The sequence below is a fragment of the Sus scrofa genome, chromosome 9, assembly GCF_000003025.6.
Source record: "Sus scrofa isolate TJ Tabasco breed Duroc chromosome 9, Sscrofa11.1, whole genome shotgun sequence".
NCBI lineage: Eukaryota > Metazoa > Chordata > Mammalia > Artiodactyla > Suidae > Sus > Sus scrofa.
This window is the reverse complement of record NC_010451.4, coordinates 32,802,851-32,821,422: the sequence shown is the minus strand read 5'-3', so window position 1 is coordinate 32,821,422 and position 18,572 is coordinate 32,802,851. Positions and strand designations below refer to the sequence as shown.

Below are 18,572 nucleotides of genomic sequence, written 5' to 3'. Positions count from 1 at the left end.
TATTTTTATAATAAAAAGCATACACCTCATTCAAAAATCTGCAAAATCAGATACACGGGGGAAGAAATGAAGGAAGGATAATTTTATAAACATAAAACAAAAGAACCTCACATTCATGCTTGTACAAAAAAGAAGAAAAATCCACCTCTTATCCCCACTTCCTAGATGATAGGGTTTAGTTGCTTCACCAAACCCTGCTTCATATTACAGTCAGTCGCTTTATGATACAAAAAAGTTAAATTTCAAACAAACTCCTAAATCCACATTCATTGTGTAAAAGCACGAAGTAGCACTCTGAACGAAGAAAGCCACTGTGCTCAAGTCCAGATCAACTAGTCTATTATAAGTTTTCATGCATGTATCAAAAATGACATTCTCTAAAAGTATATTTATTGGTCAAACTTACTTTAAACCTTTTTAAACAAAAATTTCCTAACATTAAGTAAGCAATTTCAAGAGGAAGGCGCTTTTAACAAAATGTACCCTCACTGCCCTCCAATCAAGACCCAGCTAAAAAATTTGATGTCTATTGACTAACATTACCTGGCAGGTGAAGAGAAAAAGAAGCACACTGAAGTGAAAACAGGTAAGTAATAGGACTAACCACAAATAAAGCACTGAAAACATCTGGTGGAAGAAAATGGCAATATTTTTAATAGATACCCCTATTTGCATTTTGGTAATTTCCAACATTATTCAGAGGAACATCTTATCATTTGATGTGTTGAAGACTATGATTCTTCTCATACTAAAAGCGAAATAAGAATTAAACCACTGACCACTTTTTCTTGTATAAAATAGTAAAAGGAAGGAAAAAAAAAAAACAAAAACAACACACTGTGATTTATCCCAAACGTGTTTACTTTTAGGAGGGGTCAGGCCCTACGCAAATAAAAGTGCTTCCATGGTGGCAGTACTTATTCCCAGGAAACTTAGTACTACAGTACAGGAGCAACCAGAACCATGAAACAATTCCTCTTCGATAAAAACAATGTCCCCTTCACGTCTTGAAGTTCCTAGAGTTTAGAAGCCGTTTTTTGTAAAAACTGCCACCACTTAGTAACCATAAAGAACCATACAGCTCTTTAAGACCCTCCTTTATAGAATGCTACTCCACTACTATTAAACTCTCAAGCCATAATTAATGGCTAAATTATGCTATTACTGAAGGGAGCAAATTAAGTTTGAATAATCCTAAATCTTTACAACTGATTTTTAAAATGACTTCACTTTGATTTGCACTAAGCTTCAACTTCACTACTTATTTTGATAACTAAAAGGTCAGGTTTAGAGTTTACCTCTTCCCAAAGGCCTAAGGTAAATGCAGTTTATGGTCATGCTAACATTACTATTTTAGAATGCTAATTTACGTTATTTCTCCAACTCTAAAGTAAAACTTATTTCTCTACATTACTAATGAGAACTGATCTCAGGGTTTCAAAAACTTTTTTAAGTTTCAACTATTCAATTACTACCTAGGCTTTTTTCTTAATAGAAACCATGAGGCTTTGGGGGAGAACTATTTCTTGAACACTATTTTTTAAAGATAATATGCCTACCACCTTTCAGCTAATTGAGTTTGTTGCAATTAAGCATTTAGTTTGTTAACTAAATGCCTTTCTAGAGTTCGCACTAAAAAACTCATTGTTTTTCCAAGGAATAAACTAATCTGTATCTTCTATTTACCGTCACATCCACTATCTTCCAACTGTTTCTTTTTTTTTTTTTTTTTTTTCCCTGCCACCATATTCAACAGTTTCACCGGCATTTTTCTGCCTAAATCACTGTGGCACTGCAGGCCATTCTTCTTCCCAGAGTGGAGTGCCCACCCACTGAGCACAAGCAAGCATTTTTTTCAGAGAGCTGAGGGCATTCTTTAATCTTCTCTCTCTACTCAGCCTCAATCAGCAAGACAAACTTAGGCATGGCCCTTCCCTCAGTTAGGGAAATATTTTGGATTTTTTTATATTTTAATTTTATTTATTTATTGTCTTTTTAGGGCTACATCCATGACATATGTTCCCAAGCTGGGGATCTAATTGGAGCTGTAGCTGCTGGCCTACACCACAGCTCACGGATCTTTAAGCCACTGGGCAAGGCCAGGGATAGAACCTGTGTCCTCACGGACACTAAGTCGGGTTCGTCACCACTGAGTCACAATGGAAACTCTCTGTTAGGTAAATACTTTGGTTTTAAACTTTTAACTATTCAAATATCCTCCAGGCCTTTTTCTTAATAGTAACCATGAGGCTTTGGTGGAGAAACATTTTTTAAAGATAATTTGCCTACCATCTTTCAGCTAATTGAGTTTGTTGCAATTAACAACATTCACTTTTAAAACTTAAGTATAACTGACAATGTTATATTAGGCAAATATTTTCTGATTGCAATTTCAACAATTTACGAATTGGGTTTTTGGGGTTTTTTTTTTTTTTTTTTTTTTTCAGTTTTTTTTGGGGGGTTGCAGTTTAACCAACAGTTAAGGGCAATATCATAAGCTTTTCATTTTTAAAGAGAAATCATTTGGGCTACACTTGATATAGGAAGAAACCAAGAACAAAATATAGCCTTACTCTCTATGAAACCATTCCTTTTAAAAACATCTACTCTATTATGGTAACAATATACACTGTATGTGTTCAGAGTCTTTTACTGGGCAAGTGTTTGGGAGAAGAAACAAGATCAAATTATTATAAGAAGAAACAGTTTAATTCCTCTCCTTTAACTGATACATGTCTGAAGAAGCTTTAATTAAGGCAGTGGAGCTTTCACTTCTGAAACAAGATATGTGGCCCCCCCCAAAAAAAGAATCAAATCATTTATAGCAATTAATAACATCTGTAAGGCAAGTTCACTTAATGTTGGAATACTGACTAAGTTATATGCTGTAGAATGTTGAAAATCTCTGGAAAAAATGCCTTTTTAAACTGTGGATCAAGATACTCAACCTAACTTTTAATAAAATCACAGCCACAAGAAACCTTGAATCTTCAAGGACTAAAAACACTGAGACCAGTTATTCCAAAAATGGTAACAGAAATGAAACAAAATGCCCTTTTAAAAATTAGATCATTAAAACAATGCAAATCTACACACTTTTAAAATCACTGGATGAGAGTTCTTAAATTATAAGGTCCTATGTGGTACATTTTACACAAGAAGTTCTTTGTATGTGGTAATAGTTACAAGGCATCGGAGTCAATAAAATAAACCTAAGAAGTAAGAACACTCCTTGTAACCAGAGATATTACAGAATACTAATTCAGGAAGTTATTCAGCAGTCTATAAAGAAATAGGAAGTTGTCGACCAACTACTTGAAGAACTATTTCCTGTAGGAAAACTATAAGACAGATGAAGAAGGCAATAATTCTCAGAGCAATAAAATAATTCTTTTAAAATAAAGCTCAATACATAATGTATTATGAAATTAGTTTTAAATAGCAAACTCAACAGAAGAAATGTTATACCCAATATACAGACTTTTAAAAAATACCCCCACAATCATACCAGAGCCTGAACATGTGTCGTAGCTAGTACTACACTGCCACCTTATCACTTGCCAACCTAGGCTACAAATCTTCTTCTGAAAATCTCACTGATGGAGGCAGAGCTTTAAAAATTTCAATAATTGCCTGCCTATAATCCTTTAGTAGTTGTACTGCCTTGAAACTATAGGATGGGCCAACTGACTTCAAACTCATTCATTAATCATCACAAGAAAAACAATCAGTTGTTTCCACAGTCAACTTTTCTAAGTTTTCAATCAAGTTTGCATGTTTGGACTACTTATGGTCAGGTTTCTTTATGCCAATTATAAATCTCAATATATTATGTACTTTGTAACTTAAAAGTCAGTTCCAACAAGTATCTAAAAAAGTGTATATTGTAAGACACACCTTTCATTGTTGAAATGCTTGTAAAATCACCAACTAATTTAAATCTTCATTCTACATCTAGCTAATAATAAGCACCTTCTTTAGACACATGAAGAAAATATGTTAAGTACTGACCGCAAGGAAAGCCTGACTTTAAAATATGAAAACTAGAACAAAATGGACCCTGATGATAACAACTTGGCTCCACATGCTTCATTTATCATCATCTTCTTTGATTCATAGTCAGGACCAATGCTAATCTCATTCACCTGTGCAGTACACAAAAATAAATTCTTTATGACAACACACATGTCACACATCATGGAAATGGCTAACAACTGGATGTGAACTAATCTTTTCATAATTTTCCTCCAAACTGCACACTGCTCATAAAGCAGATCCCTTAGAATATTATGAAGTTTTATAAGCCCACATCCATCCTCCACATTAAATGCACAGGGGCCCTCTCTACAGTTCCTGACAGGTACCAACTATTCCATGACTTTGTCTGCTTTTACTGAGATCCATCTATCAGGAAAAACCCTTCTATTTCTGAAGGTCTGATTTGAGAAAATTATTCCTTGGAGTCAAAAAATCTTCATGGTTCTTATCAGCTAATAAACCTAATTTTACTTCCATGTGTTGTCCCTCAAAAATCTTTAAGAATAATCATGTTTATATCTCTCTTCTTCCCAGTTTTTTCTTTTCCAGGTAAGCTTCTCCACTCCTGAAACCACTACTCATATGGCATGATTTTCATATCATTTTGTCCTCTTTTACCTTTGCTACAGGCCCACTGGAGCAGAGTATCTGGAGTCGGGGGGGGGGGGGGGGGGTTGTGTGTACCCTTCATTAATCCATCTTTGAGAGAAACTTCTCCAAGGAAGAACCACTAGAAACTTTTAAGAATAAATTATTTCAGGTCAAAACAAAATGATCATTCAAAATAATGAAAATGTAGACAGATGTCACCTAGAAGCAGTATTACAAAATACAAAAGACTAAGAGAGAAGCATAAATGTTGCTCTTTAATCACATACTTTTAGCTATAACATCAACCAAAGAAGAGAGGCAAGCCGGCTATTAAGCTGTTTAAAAATCTCCCCAGGTCAGCATGTGACCCAGCAGGGAGAGGTTCAAAAAAGTACAGCCTTTCTTTTTCCTAACAACCTGGTTTGTTTCCACTCCTTTTCCCTTCAAGACACATCCCTCACAGCTAGAAGCTCTTTCAATCATTTACTCTGGATGTCTGCTTGAGAACAAATGATCTTGCTCATGCAGATGAGTTTGCCAGACTTGTGTGTACTTTCCAGTCTCAGGCCCTTTATTGTTCTGGTTGAAACCTGACCCTTTGAAATGGATACCAGGATACCAGAAAATGAATTTTAAAAAGAAAAAAGTTGCAGGAAAGAAGGCAAAAAACTATAGAAACTTTTCAAGATCAGACTTTTTCCTCTTCTCTCCTACTAAATAAGCTTGTCACAAAACTGGATCTTACACTGCAAAGAAAAAATCTGCCCTGAAAGACAATCAATATAAAATACTAAGACACACAAAAGAACTGTATCACCAATTTATTATCTAATCTAATCAATGAAGGTTACATTTGCCTTAGTAATAGAATGTCAAGACAGATCTCAATCAAAACCTGGATTGTTTTTTACTTTATTATCTCAACATGATCAAATAGTACTAAGTAAGCAACTCTTTGAAAACATCAACTTTGGTCTATAATTACTTCTAGAAAACTTTTTGTATATACTTAATCAAACAAGCCAAATAAAAATATTAAGGTCTTACCTATAGTTTCACAGTGAGAGGGAACAAAATTCTATTTTGATCCTTTTAGCTTTAATGAAATTTTGCCATCTTGTTAAATACCCAAAAAATAAAGCTGATGAAAACAAATAACCCAATAGCCTTGTTTCTGTTTTCTCAGAGAAGAGGGATTCTGTTTTCAAGATCTGTTAACTTGAAAGGAGTCTGCCAAAGAACTACTGGACAACAAGCCTGAAAACTCATACTTCTCATTACATTTTTGGGGAAAAACAAACTGATAAGTCACATCAAACTGCAGGTAAATGGCTTGTTGTTTTACAACCTAAAATACTATAAAATTAAATTCCTAGGTAAGTCCCACTTATAGTTCCTTCTGCCAGTAAAATGTTTGTTTATAAAGTAGTGCCATACATATTTCATATAACTATACCAAACCCATAATTCTCACAATTAGAAATTTTTCATGGGATTCTTTCCTTATGAGCTAAGTTAATTAATAGGTTTGAAACATATATCCAAAGTTGGCACAAAAGATTATTAAAAGGCTATGAACGAGGCATCAATAAAGCTTTTAAACTATTATCCAAAAAAGGTATTTAGGTCTTATTAAACTGAAAAAAAAGTTACAGAAGACATAACTGAGTTTGATGTAAATATTAAGTAAAATATAAAAGCAAATGACATTTTATATTTTGGTACCACCTATGTTTTCCAAAATAGGTTTTTTTTTTTTCCCCTCAGAAAACCATCACCCATCATTATTTTCACTTACTTTAAGAAGTATCTCTGACCAGAAGATGTTTTGGCCATCTCCCAGCCCGCTGGCAGAGGTACATCATCAGGTATCTCAAAAGAAGACTGTCGAAGGTGTTGAGCAGTGGGCGTAGCTGCTGGGCCAGAGACTACTCCAGTGGGGGTCAGTGTCCCAGGAGATATGGCTCCCAGCTGCAGGGAAGCTGGAGAGGAATGAGCTCGAACATGCTGTGGAGTCAGGGCCCCTGCAGTGCCTGCATCAGTACTGGCCTATTAGGAATATTAAAATGAAAATTTCTTAAAAATTGTTTTCACTTTAAATTCCTTAGATATTTGGTTGCAGTGAAACTCTAAATACCAAAGACAAATTTCAGCATTTAGTATTTGACAAAGAGGTATATAGATTTGCAGATGGATACTTTGCTTATGTAAAGGCCAAGACAGTATGAGTGCTTTTCCAAATTCTAAAATGTTCTGGGTATAAACAAAACCCAAGGGATATAACTACGCTTTAAACTAGGTTTTAAGTAATATTTTTCCCAAGCCAAGCCCTAAACATATGATGGTAGTCATTTTTTACCCCCATTACGGACAAATGTCATCAATAAAGCAACCACCAAAATTAACATAACTTTTAACGAATACAAAAGATCCAAAACCATCCATATGTTCTTAAAAGCCACCTAATGAATGAATACCTAACCATTTATATATATATATCTAAATGATAAAGACGTCAAGAATTCAACTGTAACATCACTTAATTTGCATGCTTACATTATTTACAGCTGTGTAACAGCAGAAAAAATTCTGCACTCAAGACTCCAAAGATCAGGGTTCTATCCAAGCTGGCTAGTGTGACACTGAGTATCTGATTCTCTGAGCCTCAAATTTTCTCACTTGTAAAAGAGCTTATTTTCATGATGAAAAAATGAGGACATGAATGAATTTATATCCAATAATTTGTGGGCAATAGTATTTACAATCCACATTTGTACTATTCATAAGTTAGTATAGCTATTTAAATTCCTTGATTAGAGTTAGGGCTTGATTACCAAAAGTTAAAATTTCTTAGAGTGATATAGACTGGAAGCAATCAGCAGAGGCATTTATGCCTTGATGTTAAATCATGTACATTCTGAGTTTCCAATCAGAATAAATTTGAATCAGAAATTATTAGTAGAAATAAAAGTCAAACTTATAGATGCACAACACGATTAAAAAAACTCATTAAAACAAAAAAAACTACAGGGGATTATAAACAGAATGAATCTATAAACCGCTATTATTCTTGTGCAATTATTTACATGAAGAATAAGTACACTTTTCAGCTGCACGTCTTTTTGGCTTATAGACACCACAAAATTCGGAATACAATCTCCTCTGAGTATTATACTCTCAAAACATATTAAGTAACTAGCAGCATAGCTGTAACTAGACTGTGAGGTGCAATGCCAACATCCATTTTTGCCCATGAGTCCAGAAGCTCATTTCCAGGGATAAGAGAAAAAAGCATACCTTAGTCTACACCTTTCAAATTGAAGTATTTAGGGCAAGCACCTAAATTGTTTTTTCCTCCCGACTCCTTAACCCAAGTTTTTGCCAGCAGGTTAAGGCAGTTTTTCTAAGTTCCAAAACCCCTTGGTCTGCGGCAAGAGAACGTACCACAGGCCTGCAAATAGGAGGGGCGAAGGGAGTGGGGGCGATAACTGTTCTTTCCACTCAAGTTACAGCCGAGTGGACTAACTACACTGCAGTATTTGGAAAACCAATTAACTTTTGGGCAAAGTTCTTATGCTGAAGTTTATCCTGAAGCAAGTTCTCTTTAAAGAAAAAAAAAAAGTAAGGAAGGAAAGAAAGAAAAACCTACACTAAACAAATCTACTGGGACCGTTCAGAATGTTAACACTTTCAATAATAGTTTCACTTCAATGTTAGATCAAGTTGTCAAAATTATCGAATGCTGTGTATGTGGAACAGCCATGTTCATATCCTCAGTGAGAATTACAAAGCAATGGCGAGCCTCGAATTAGTCATCGCTTCCCAAACATTAACTTCTAATCACAGTTGAACCAGGCAGGACTCGGCCTATGAGTCAACCTGCAGTGCATTATCAAAGGCTTGTGTTAAAACCTAGGCACTGTAAGCACAACTCAGGTCCTGCGCAACGTGCAGATGTGGCTAATTTAAAAGCATTTCAGCAGACTGTAAATAATAGTCTGCAATTGGGAAGCCAACACGTGAACCTACTAGGTTTGATAAGAGTGAGGCTGCCTGAGTTCCAAGGCGCAAGGGAAGGGCAGGGGTGAAAGCACTAACTCCATAAACAACTTCCAGGAAAGTCTGGATCCTGTATTCAGAAAGCGCCGGGGCCGCGAGGAAAATAAATGCTTTCGGGAGGGGGAGGGGGAGAAAGAGCGAGAAACTAAATGGACTGGTTCAACCCCCACCCCTAATCAACACTGGAAAACAAGAGAACAATTATTTGACTCCCCAGGAGACTGAAGTGGACCGAGAGGCCCCGAAGGAAAGGGGGCCCAGGGCTCAACTTCACAAACTCGGCCGCCGCTGGCAGCTCACCCACACACAGATGCCAGAGGCCCCCCTCCCCCTTCCCGGGCCCGCGGCGGCGGCGGCGGCGGCGGCGGGAGCGAAGGTGCGGAGCGCGCGGAGGCGCGCGCATTGTGCAAGCCCACCGTGGCCCGGGCCGACTCTCCCCACCCCCTTCCTTCCTCCCCACCTCCCCCGCCACTCCCGCCAACCTCCCGGGAACCCCAGGAAGAAAGAAAGAAAGGAAAGGGAAAAGCACGCCCCCCGGGGCAGCAACCGCAGAGAAACTCCGAGGGGAAAAACAAATCTCGGCCCCGGACTCTGGGAGAAGTGGGGAGCCGCGGCCGGGCGGGCGTCTCCGGTCCCTCTGGCTCTCCGCGAGCCCCCGTCCCGCCACCGCTAGCGCTCCCGGAACCCCCCCACCGCCGGCTAGGACTGGCGGCCGCCGCTCCCGAGCGCCCCCGGGCTTGGGGCCCGCCGACGGGGAAGTGGGGTGAGGGGCGGCGAGGTTACCTGTCGGGAGTGGGATTTGGGCTCCGGTGGCTTGAAGAAGGAGTCAGGCAGCTTCCGGAGCCTCATGGGCACGGTCTGGGGCACGTTGGCCGTCTTGGGGTTCATGACGGCGTTGAAAAGCGCCTCCAGGTCGGTCTCCGAGTCCCCCCGAACGTGCACGATCTGGTGTCCGGCGGGGGGGCCTGCGTCGCCGCTTGGGACCCCGGGGGTGCCGGCTGCCCCGGCCCGGACGGCGGGCCCTGCCCCTGGGGGGGCTGCGCAGGCGGCTGCCCTTGGCCCTGGGGGGCTGGTTGAGGCGGCGGCTGCTGCTGCCCGGGATCCATGGTTTCTGCCTCCCCCGACGCGCACCCAGACTAGGCGGGCAACGGCTCCACCCGGGCGCCCCGGCTCGACGGGTCGAGAGGGGAGAAGCGGCAAGGGCAGTGGGCCAGCGGCGGGAGCGGCGTTCGCCTCGCTCTCAGGGCCGGGGGGCTGCGCCGCGGCCCCGCATCCCCCGCCCCGGCGCCTCTGCCCCCGCCCTGCGCCCGGGCTCCACTGGTCCGGCGGCTGAGCCTCGGGAGGGGCTGCCAGAGACCCGAACCTGCAGCGCCCGAGAACTTTTTTCCTTCACTCCCCTGACGGATGCCGGACAGCTAGTTGCCTTTCCCCTCCCCCTTTCTCTCTTATTTCCTTTTCGTGTTCCTTCCTTCCTCCCTTTCTTTTCCCCGGCGGCGGCTGCGCCCGACTGAGACAGAAACTTGCCTCGGACGCCAAAACTAAAGTTGAGAGAACCGCCCGCCCGAGCCGCGCGCGGCTCCGCCTCCTCGCGGCTCTTCCTTCCTCTGCGCGCCCGCCCGCACCGAATCTGTGGCCGGCCGCGGAGGGAAACTTTCCCCAGCAAGTTAACTACATTCCTGCAGACTCTGGGCCTCCAACGCCCCTCCCGGCCGCACGTGACTAGCCCGCCCGCCGGCCTGGACTCTACCGGGCTTCGGGCCGGGGCCGGGAGCGTGCCTGGGGATCCGCACCAGGAGGGCGGCTGGCCCGACGACGAATGTTGGGTCTAGACTGGGTTGGAGTTTGGTCTCTGCGGGGAACGCGGCCGCCCTTGGCCGCAGGAAGTCCTCCCGCCCGGCGCGGCCCGTTCCCCGCCAGTCCCCGGGAAAGGTTGAAAGGCTTCCTAGATGCGAAACAGCTAAGGCCGAGAGAAGTCTAGAGAGGACGTGTAAATCCACTTAAACCCTCCCCGCGTTAGCTCTACTTGACCAACTCGAGTGTCAGTATGGGCTCAAAGCCTCAGGACTAGATTGGAGCACAATGGTACCTGTAACAGACACTGATTTTAATAAGGGTCCTTTTTTTTAACGACTTGATTTTTTTAACTTATTAATATGCAAAACACACTTGAATGGAGTAAACGATTACTGTAATTTGAAGCTCGAAGACCAGATCTGTGACAAGGTAATTTACTAAACAAAAAAATTGCCTGTTTAAAAAGTGAAAACTTTTTTTAGTGCTCAAACTTGCAGCAGAGTTATGAAAACCTCAACGCAAAAAAAAAAAAAAAAAAAAAAAAAGCTTAATTTGGGTTATAAGCGGTCATCTGTGTACCTGTCATTCATCCTCCAAGGGATAGGCGCCTACCTCTTTGTTATCCCTGTGCCTGGCACAAGCACGGACTCGGTAAGCAGTAAGAAATGAACAGGTGAGAAGCTCACCCCACGCACCTGGTTCTCCTTGTGGCAGTTATAAATGCAAGGAGTCCATTTGAAATCACTCAGAAGCAATGAGACTTTTTAAATTCATACATTCTGATTTTTTAAAAAGCCACTTTACTGAGATATAGTTCACACACCTTACTATGTGTCCATTTAAGCAATCCAATGTTTTTAGAATATTCTAAGGGTTATGCAACATTCTGATTTTAAATCCACTAGTTAATTCTGAAGAAAACTAGCTTCCTGTTTTAATGATTTTGTCTGCAATGCTAGTCAAACAGATGTATAAATAGAATTAAGCAAGAAAAGGTCCCCTGAGCAAAATAACAATAATAATAATTATCTCTTCCTCCAGCCAGGACATGCCCTGGATAATTCTGAGGAAGGATCTTCATCACTTGATGTTGCCGGGGAAAAAGACTTCAGACCCTCAAGATTTTAAGGCAGTATTCTAATCAACTACTCTGGACCCAGTTTTGACTGAAGAAAGGGATCTACCTCCATGATGCCCATGACTGCTGCTTATATTTATCCCTTACCCCATCCCCAAATGTCAAGTATATTTAACCACGAATGTATAGGTTCTGGAGTTACAGAGATTTTTCAGATCCCAGTTCCATCATTTACTAGCACTGTGACACTGGACAAGTTTTTTCCTATTCTTTTATTTCTTTAATATCAAGATCATGGATAATGACACCTACTTCATAAGTTCAGACAATAAAATGAGTCAATGGACATAGAGTAAGCACTTGGCCCAGTTTTTGGCTTTTGTGTTGAGATCTGCATAAATGTCAGCTATCTGTGTTGTCTCATGTTCATGGGTTTCTTCACAGGTAGTGGCATGGCCTCTCCTTTGCGGCAGTGACCCCCAGGGACCACTCACATCCAGTAATTAACCCCTTCCTCTCACATCCAATAATTAATTCACACAGACAAAGGCTTTGGGCAGAAACTATGCATTAAAATTTTCAACCGGAAGTAAAAAAAAAAACAAAACTTTAAGAGCCACAGTGACTGAAAACCTGGGATTATAATGGAAGCTGTCCCTTTACTAGAGTATTTATTACCATGAACACTATAATTAAAGGGTTTAGGGTACAGCAGTGGTTGCTTTGTTCACTATTGTTTCACCTACTATTCAATTGAGAACAAAATTACTTTGATAAGTGGATTTAAAGGCTGTTTGGAGTGATTTTATATTCCATAAGCTCCTCTGTAGCATCAACCAAGATTTTGTAATTGACTGTTCATGTATAAAATTTCAGGAGTTCCTGTTGTGGCTCAGCGGTAATGAACCCGACCAATATTCACGAGGATGCAGGTTTGATCCCTGGCCTTGCTCAGCAGGTTAAAAATCCGAGTTGCCACAAGCTGTGGCATAGGTCACAGATGCAGCTTGGATCTGGCGTTGCTGTGGCTGTGGTGTAGGCCTGCAGCTGCAGCTGCAACTCCAATTCAACCCCTAGCCTGGGAACTTCCACATGCCTCGGGTGTGGCCTTATTTAAAAAAAAAAAAAAAAATTCAGTTACAGGTTAGTAAGGAATAAAAATAATATATATTCAACCCTTTGTCCCCCCTTTCCTTCTTCAGCCCCACTTTTAGGGCAATGATCAATCTAAGGAAACTTGATGTAGGGAGTTGCCTTCTTCATACGAAGATCCATGTTATCCTGGATCATTTTCAAAGTCCATGTAGATCACTATCTGAGAACATTAGCCTTACAATGACTTGCCCTCTCAACTACAATAGACCCTTTTCTCCACTTCACTTTAGCTATGTGTGTCTATGTCCACACCTTGCTATCATCCAGAAATACTCCAGTTGTGAAATCAAACTATATTATTCTCATAATTACTTGCACCTCATTTATTATTAACCTCTCTTTTCTACCAACCTATCACTCCTGTTTTCACTTCTTTTCCAATTCAGTTTAGAAATCATAACTCATTCAACCTCTCATAATCATCTGTGCCCTCAATTCTATTGTCCCATGTATTCCAAAGAACTGTATCCATTAAACTGGATTAATCCAGTCATCTGTCTTTTCCGATCCAACACTTGAGGTTTATGGGGACCTGAGTCCCACGTTCATTAAAAGCTTCAGTCAAAGCTTTTGACATGCTAAATAAAGTTATACTATCATCCCACAGATATACCTATGCAATTATAAGAAAGCATTCACTGTAGAATTTAAACCCTGTCTAGTACCAAATGACACCTGTCTGTAATGCATTATAAATTAATATTTTAAGTAAATTCAGTAATTATCTGAAGAGTGTAATTATACTGCATTGAAATGATTGTATGTTAAAGTTATTAATTTCCTAAGCGTAAGCATTTGAAACATACACTAATTTTATAACCCTCTCTTGGCATTCCAGCATGCTAGAGTATCCTAGGGACTTGAAAAGAGAAAGTGTGCAGCCCTCTCCCACTCCCAGCCTCTGGAAAGCCTAGCTTGGCACCCGGGTTCCTGGGGGCAAATAGAGGTAATTTCACAGGCTGGTAGTTTGATGCCCCTCCATATTTATAACCTCTGACCATTTTTCCTTGTGTCCATAGTCAGCTTCTCACTCATATGATAGTCTATACTTTACCACTCTCCTTATCATGTTTATTCATCATCCCCCTGCTCTTCAGAAAATCATATCACCTCCAGCTGCTCAGGGAAGTGGAGGCCACCACAAAGCTTCAGAAATATGTATACATCTTGTATACAAGTCCTTCCCACCACAGGCACACTTTTGGAAAGAGCAGCCCACATGCCTATTCTTCACTTCCTCATCTTTTGTTCATCTGTCCTTTGACTCAACACATCTAAAGCTGAACTCTTTACCCCTACCCTCCTCCTCCTACCACACACACACCCTCCCAAGACACATCCTCCTCTGATTCACCATCTCAGTTAATGGCATCAGGATCTACCCACTTATTCAAGCTGGAAAATGGAATGTCCTCTTAATCACCTCCCTCTTACCATCACTTATATCTGACCAGTTATTAATGTGTGTTAATTTTCTTTCACATCTTTGAAAGCCTGCTGCCCAACTCCAGGTGTATTTCCACTTGAAAAAGCCATTTTTTTCTCTCACCCTTTGGTCTCTGCAGATGATATTCTTGCTGTTTGGAACTCCCTTACTCCCCCTTTCATCTGATTTTCCTTGGTTCTCAATTTGCAAGATTTCTCTAATGGGAAGTCTTCCTGGTTCTCCCCTTCTCACTGGTCTCCACCCCACAGTAGGTAGGAGGCTTCTCCTCTGGGCTCTCACAGAATCCAGCTACCACTTCTTTTTAATGTTTCTGTGTCCCCAACACCACCCTGGGTACTTTCTCAACCTTATTTCCCATCTCTTTATTCCCATGCCAGCACCACTTAACAATAGGTGCTCAATAAATATAGAAAAGGAGAGGAGAGGGGTAAGGAGAGATTTCAGAGCTCAAAACTAAAGGTATGGGTTTGCTGCCATGATTCCAATTTTGACAATTCAGTCTTCACAGACCAGATGTTTCTATATCATATACCTTTACTACTTAACAACATTTAAGAAATGCTAATGAATTTGCCTAAATTTTCAAATGAAATGAAAGCAACAGTTAACATTATGTCAGATATTGTGCTAAGTACTTTAAATAGAGTATCTCATTTAATTCTTATAAAAAGTCTTTTAGGAGTTCCCGTCGTGGCGCAGTGGTTAACGAATCCGACTAGGAACCATGAGGTTATGGGTTTGATCCCTGGCCTTGCTCAGTGGGTTAAGGATCTGGCATTGCTGTGAGCTGTGGTATAGGTCAAAGACATGGCTTGAATCCTGTGTGGCTGCGGCTGTAGTGTAGACTGGCAGTAGTAGCTCCGATTTGCCCCCTAGCCTGGGAACCTCCATATGCTGCAGGTACAGCCCTAAAAAGAAAAAAAAAAAAAAAAGTCTTTTAAGTTAAAAATTAAAGTTAAAAACTAACCTCTTACAGGTAAGGAAATCAAGCACAGATTAAATAATATGCCCAAAGTTGTACTGCTAGTAGATGGTGGAGCTGAATTTGAATCTACAGTTTGGTTTTTATTTTTTTCAATTTTTTTGCAGGGGGCCACACCTGTGGCATGCGGAAGTGAATATGGAAGTTCCTAGGATTGGGGGTCGAATCAGAGCTGCAGCTGTGGCTTACGACACAGCCACAGCCACAGCCACACCACATCTGAGCTGTGTCTGTGACCTTGCGGCAGTGCCTAATCCTTAACCCACTGACTGAGATCAGGGATTGAGCTTGCGTGCCATGGATGCTAGTCAGATTCATTTCCACTGAGCTATGTCGGGAACTCCACTACCCACTTCTTTGAAAAAAAATTCTAAAACTAGTACGAGTTACTGATGTTTTATTGTTTATTTTTTATTTTTGGCCAACTCTGCAGCATGCAGAAGTTCCTGGGCCAGGGATCAAACCCATGCCACAGCAGTATCATTGCTGGATCCTTAAGCCTCTGTACTACAAGGGAACTCCCTGATCTTATTATTGAACAGATATAAGGAGAACTGGAAAAGGGATTTAGCACACAGATGGATACTTAAAGACAGGTTACTGCAAAGCTATATACTCAGCCAAAGGGTATGTGCTGCCACTCCTGGGGAACTTTCTTAATTCAGGATACATTATTTTGAGAAATGTGACAATAAATGGTGCTAGTCTGGATTTTTTCATAGTTTCAGCTATGATAAGCCTAAGAAAATAAGAAAGATAAGCAAGATCTCAAAGCGTTATTTATTTACCAATTTTAGGGAACAGGAAGTTTTAAAGTACTTTAAAAATGGACATCTATATGCAAATAATTATTTTAAAAATCAGAATAACATTCGCCCCTGTTTAGTCACCACAGTATCAGTTGGGATAGGAAGCTAGGGTTAGAAAAAGATAAGCCACAGTATGTGACAATACTTTGTATAATGCCAAATTTTCATTCATTTCAGTGGCCTCCTCTGACATTGGTTGTATAGTGGACACTTTTCCCTGATAGCAGAAAAAATATTTATGAGCAACTCTACCCAGATTACTATCTGGATGAGCTTGTTGCCTAAACTAATAAATAATACACCAAGGTATAACAACCTTCAAGAAAAGGTTGGGGGCACAGGGAAATTGCTCAGTTCTTTTGTGCTGGAGGACATGACAGGCCTATTACAGAAAGACTGTTCCTTTCAAATGTATAAAATTTTCCTATTTTACCACTATAGATGTATTTTGATTAACAGGCTTCTTTTTTAACATAATGTCATATATATTGGAGTAAAAAATCATTTTAAATCATATCTCTTTTTCTTCTAAAATATAGCTAAAGTTTTCCATGTGGGAGAAATTAAAGATTGTTCTGAGAGCTGGATGTGAAGAATGTTGGCATATGATGCCCTTCAGACTTAGGGCAGAAACAAGTGGGGCATATAATGGAAAATGCTGTAGGCAACACAGGTTGTCAAGTTCAGGCTTGTGCTTTCCACATCCAGGCTTGAAAGTAAAGGCTACTAGTCTCATCGTTTACTATACTTTTCTAAATTTGCTAAAAATGGAAAGGTGTCCTCTGAAAATACTAAATATATTATATTCTCTGTCAATTGTTCTCAAGGTGTGGGCCCCAAACCAGCAGTATCAGCATCACTGAAAGTGTAAAATGTAAAATATAAAATTTTATATTTGTTAAAAACATAAATGCTCAGGCCATAACCCAAACTTATTGAAACAGAAACTCTGGAGATACAGTAATCTGAGTTTTAACAATCCTGTGTAGAGTAGTGTAGAGAACTACTACTCTGTATTTCACATTGTTTTTATTCTATAAATTATTAAATATCATGCTTGTAAACGCCATGCTGTACAGTTTATAGATAACTATCCCTTTAAGTTCATCATTTGTTCTAGAATTATCTCTATTTATATTATTTGATAATTGAAAAAAAATCTACTTATTTGGTAACTGATTCACATTGTAAAGGATCTCAAAAAGTGATGGATGTCTTGAATCTTACCTAAAAGTTGACAATGATCCTATTTAAAATGATCTATTAAGCAGTGATTTCAACTTGCCTATAGTTTTAGCATTCTATGACTATTATTTTGACATTTGCATATCTTCAACATGACATACAGCATGAAAATGTTTTAAAAACAACTGAAGTCTAAATTTCTTTTGAGAATTTAACAAACCAAATTCTGAATGTGCCTCTTAATATCTAACTTATTTCCTCTTTAACTTACATTTCTAGTGTTCTAATGGAGAACATCTGGATACCATCTCTAACAACACTTCATACTTGAATATATTTATTAAGCCTCCTGTTAGTATTTTTTCCTAAACAATCCCAGTTTCTTAACCTTTACTCAATGTCTTGTTTTTCAACTCTTTAATCTCCTTGCAGTCCTGACTCTTCTCCAAGTACCCTATGTTCTTCTCCAGCTGTTAATGTCCCACTATATGCTATACAATGCCCAAAACATCATTTATACACAATTGATTAAAATTTGTGAAGATCATTATTTACATGTTTTTCATGTGTAAAAGTGTATAATTTGTTCTTTGGAAACACATTTTGTTTTAGGATGTTAAAATTTGAACGCTTATGATGTGCACATGAATTTTTAGGCTGAATTAGAATGATGGCATTTTAGAACTAAAAGGCCAAGAAGGTCACTCAGTCCAACTCCCTCCTTTTACATAAAAAGAATCTGTGGTCTTGAGAAGTTAATCTGCACCATCCACTACGGCAGCTACTAGCCGCTTATTAAAATAGAAAATTCAAGTCCTTAATCACACCAGCCACATTTCAGGTGCTCAGTAGCTGCACATGTGGCTAGCAGCCCCAGTACTAGACAGAACAGATACGGAGCATTCCCCTCGTCACAGGAAGTTCTACTGGATAGCACTGGGTAAGTGACTTGCCCAAAGCTATACCGCTCTTGCATGACAGAGCCAGGGTTCTGGCTCTGGTCCAGAGATAGCCCACCATACTACTCTCTTTTAAAAAGGCAAAATATAAGAGATTACTTATCCTAGCTACAACATTTATTAAGTTTTTGTACAAAGTATTGTGTGAGGCATGGATCCTGACCCCCAGAAGGTTTGAAGAAAATAATTTTAGGTAGGATTGCCTATTTAGAAAATGGCAGGTGGGTTAGTGACATCTCCCTCTGGTCTCCAGTTATTTAATATATACAGTTGACTCTTGAACAATGCAAAGGTAAGGTTGCCAACCCTCCCCACAGTCCAAAAATCCACATGTAACTTTACACTTGGCCCTTGGTTTTGCATCCGAGGATTCAACCAACCTTGGATCATGTGGTACCATAGTGTATATTTAGTGAAAGAAATCTGTATGTGAGTGGACCCAATCAGTTCAAACTTGTGTTGTTCAAGGGTCCAC

The 18,572-nt window shown here is 40.0% G+C and overlaps 1 protein-coding gene and 1 long non-coding RNA gene across 2 annotated transcripts in view; one reads left to right on the top strand and one right to left on the bottom strand.

Annotated features, from left to right (window-relative positions):
* The window catches only part of YAP1 (Yes associated protein 1), a 113,298-nt gene extending 103,504 nt beyond the window's left edge, over window positions 1-9,794 (bottom strand). Inside the window, 3 exon segments of the mRNA XM_021062706.1 lie at window positions 6,428-6,678; window positions 9,472-9,653; window positions 9,656-9,794. Of these exon segments, the coding sequence (XP_020918365.1) occupies window positions 6,428-6,678; window positions 9,472-9,653; window positions 9,656-9,794 (572 nt within the window).
* Window positions 9,791-11,904, top strand: LOC102157672. The gene is made up of 2 exons (XR_002335614.1): window positions 9,791-10,911; window positions 11,524-11,904. It is a non-coding gene; the product is annotated as an uncharacterized LOC102157672 (long non-coding RNA).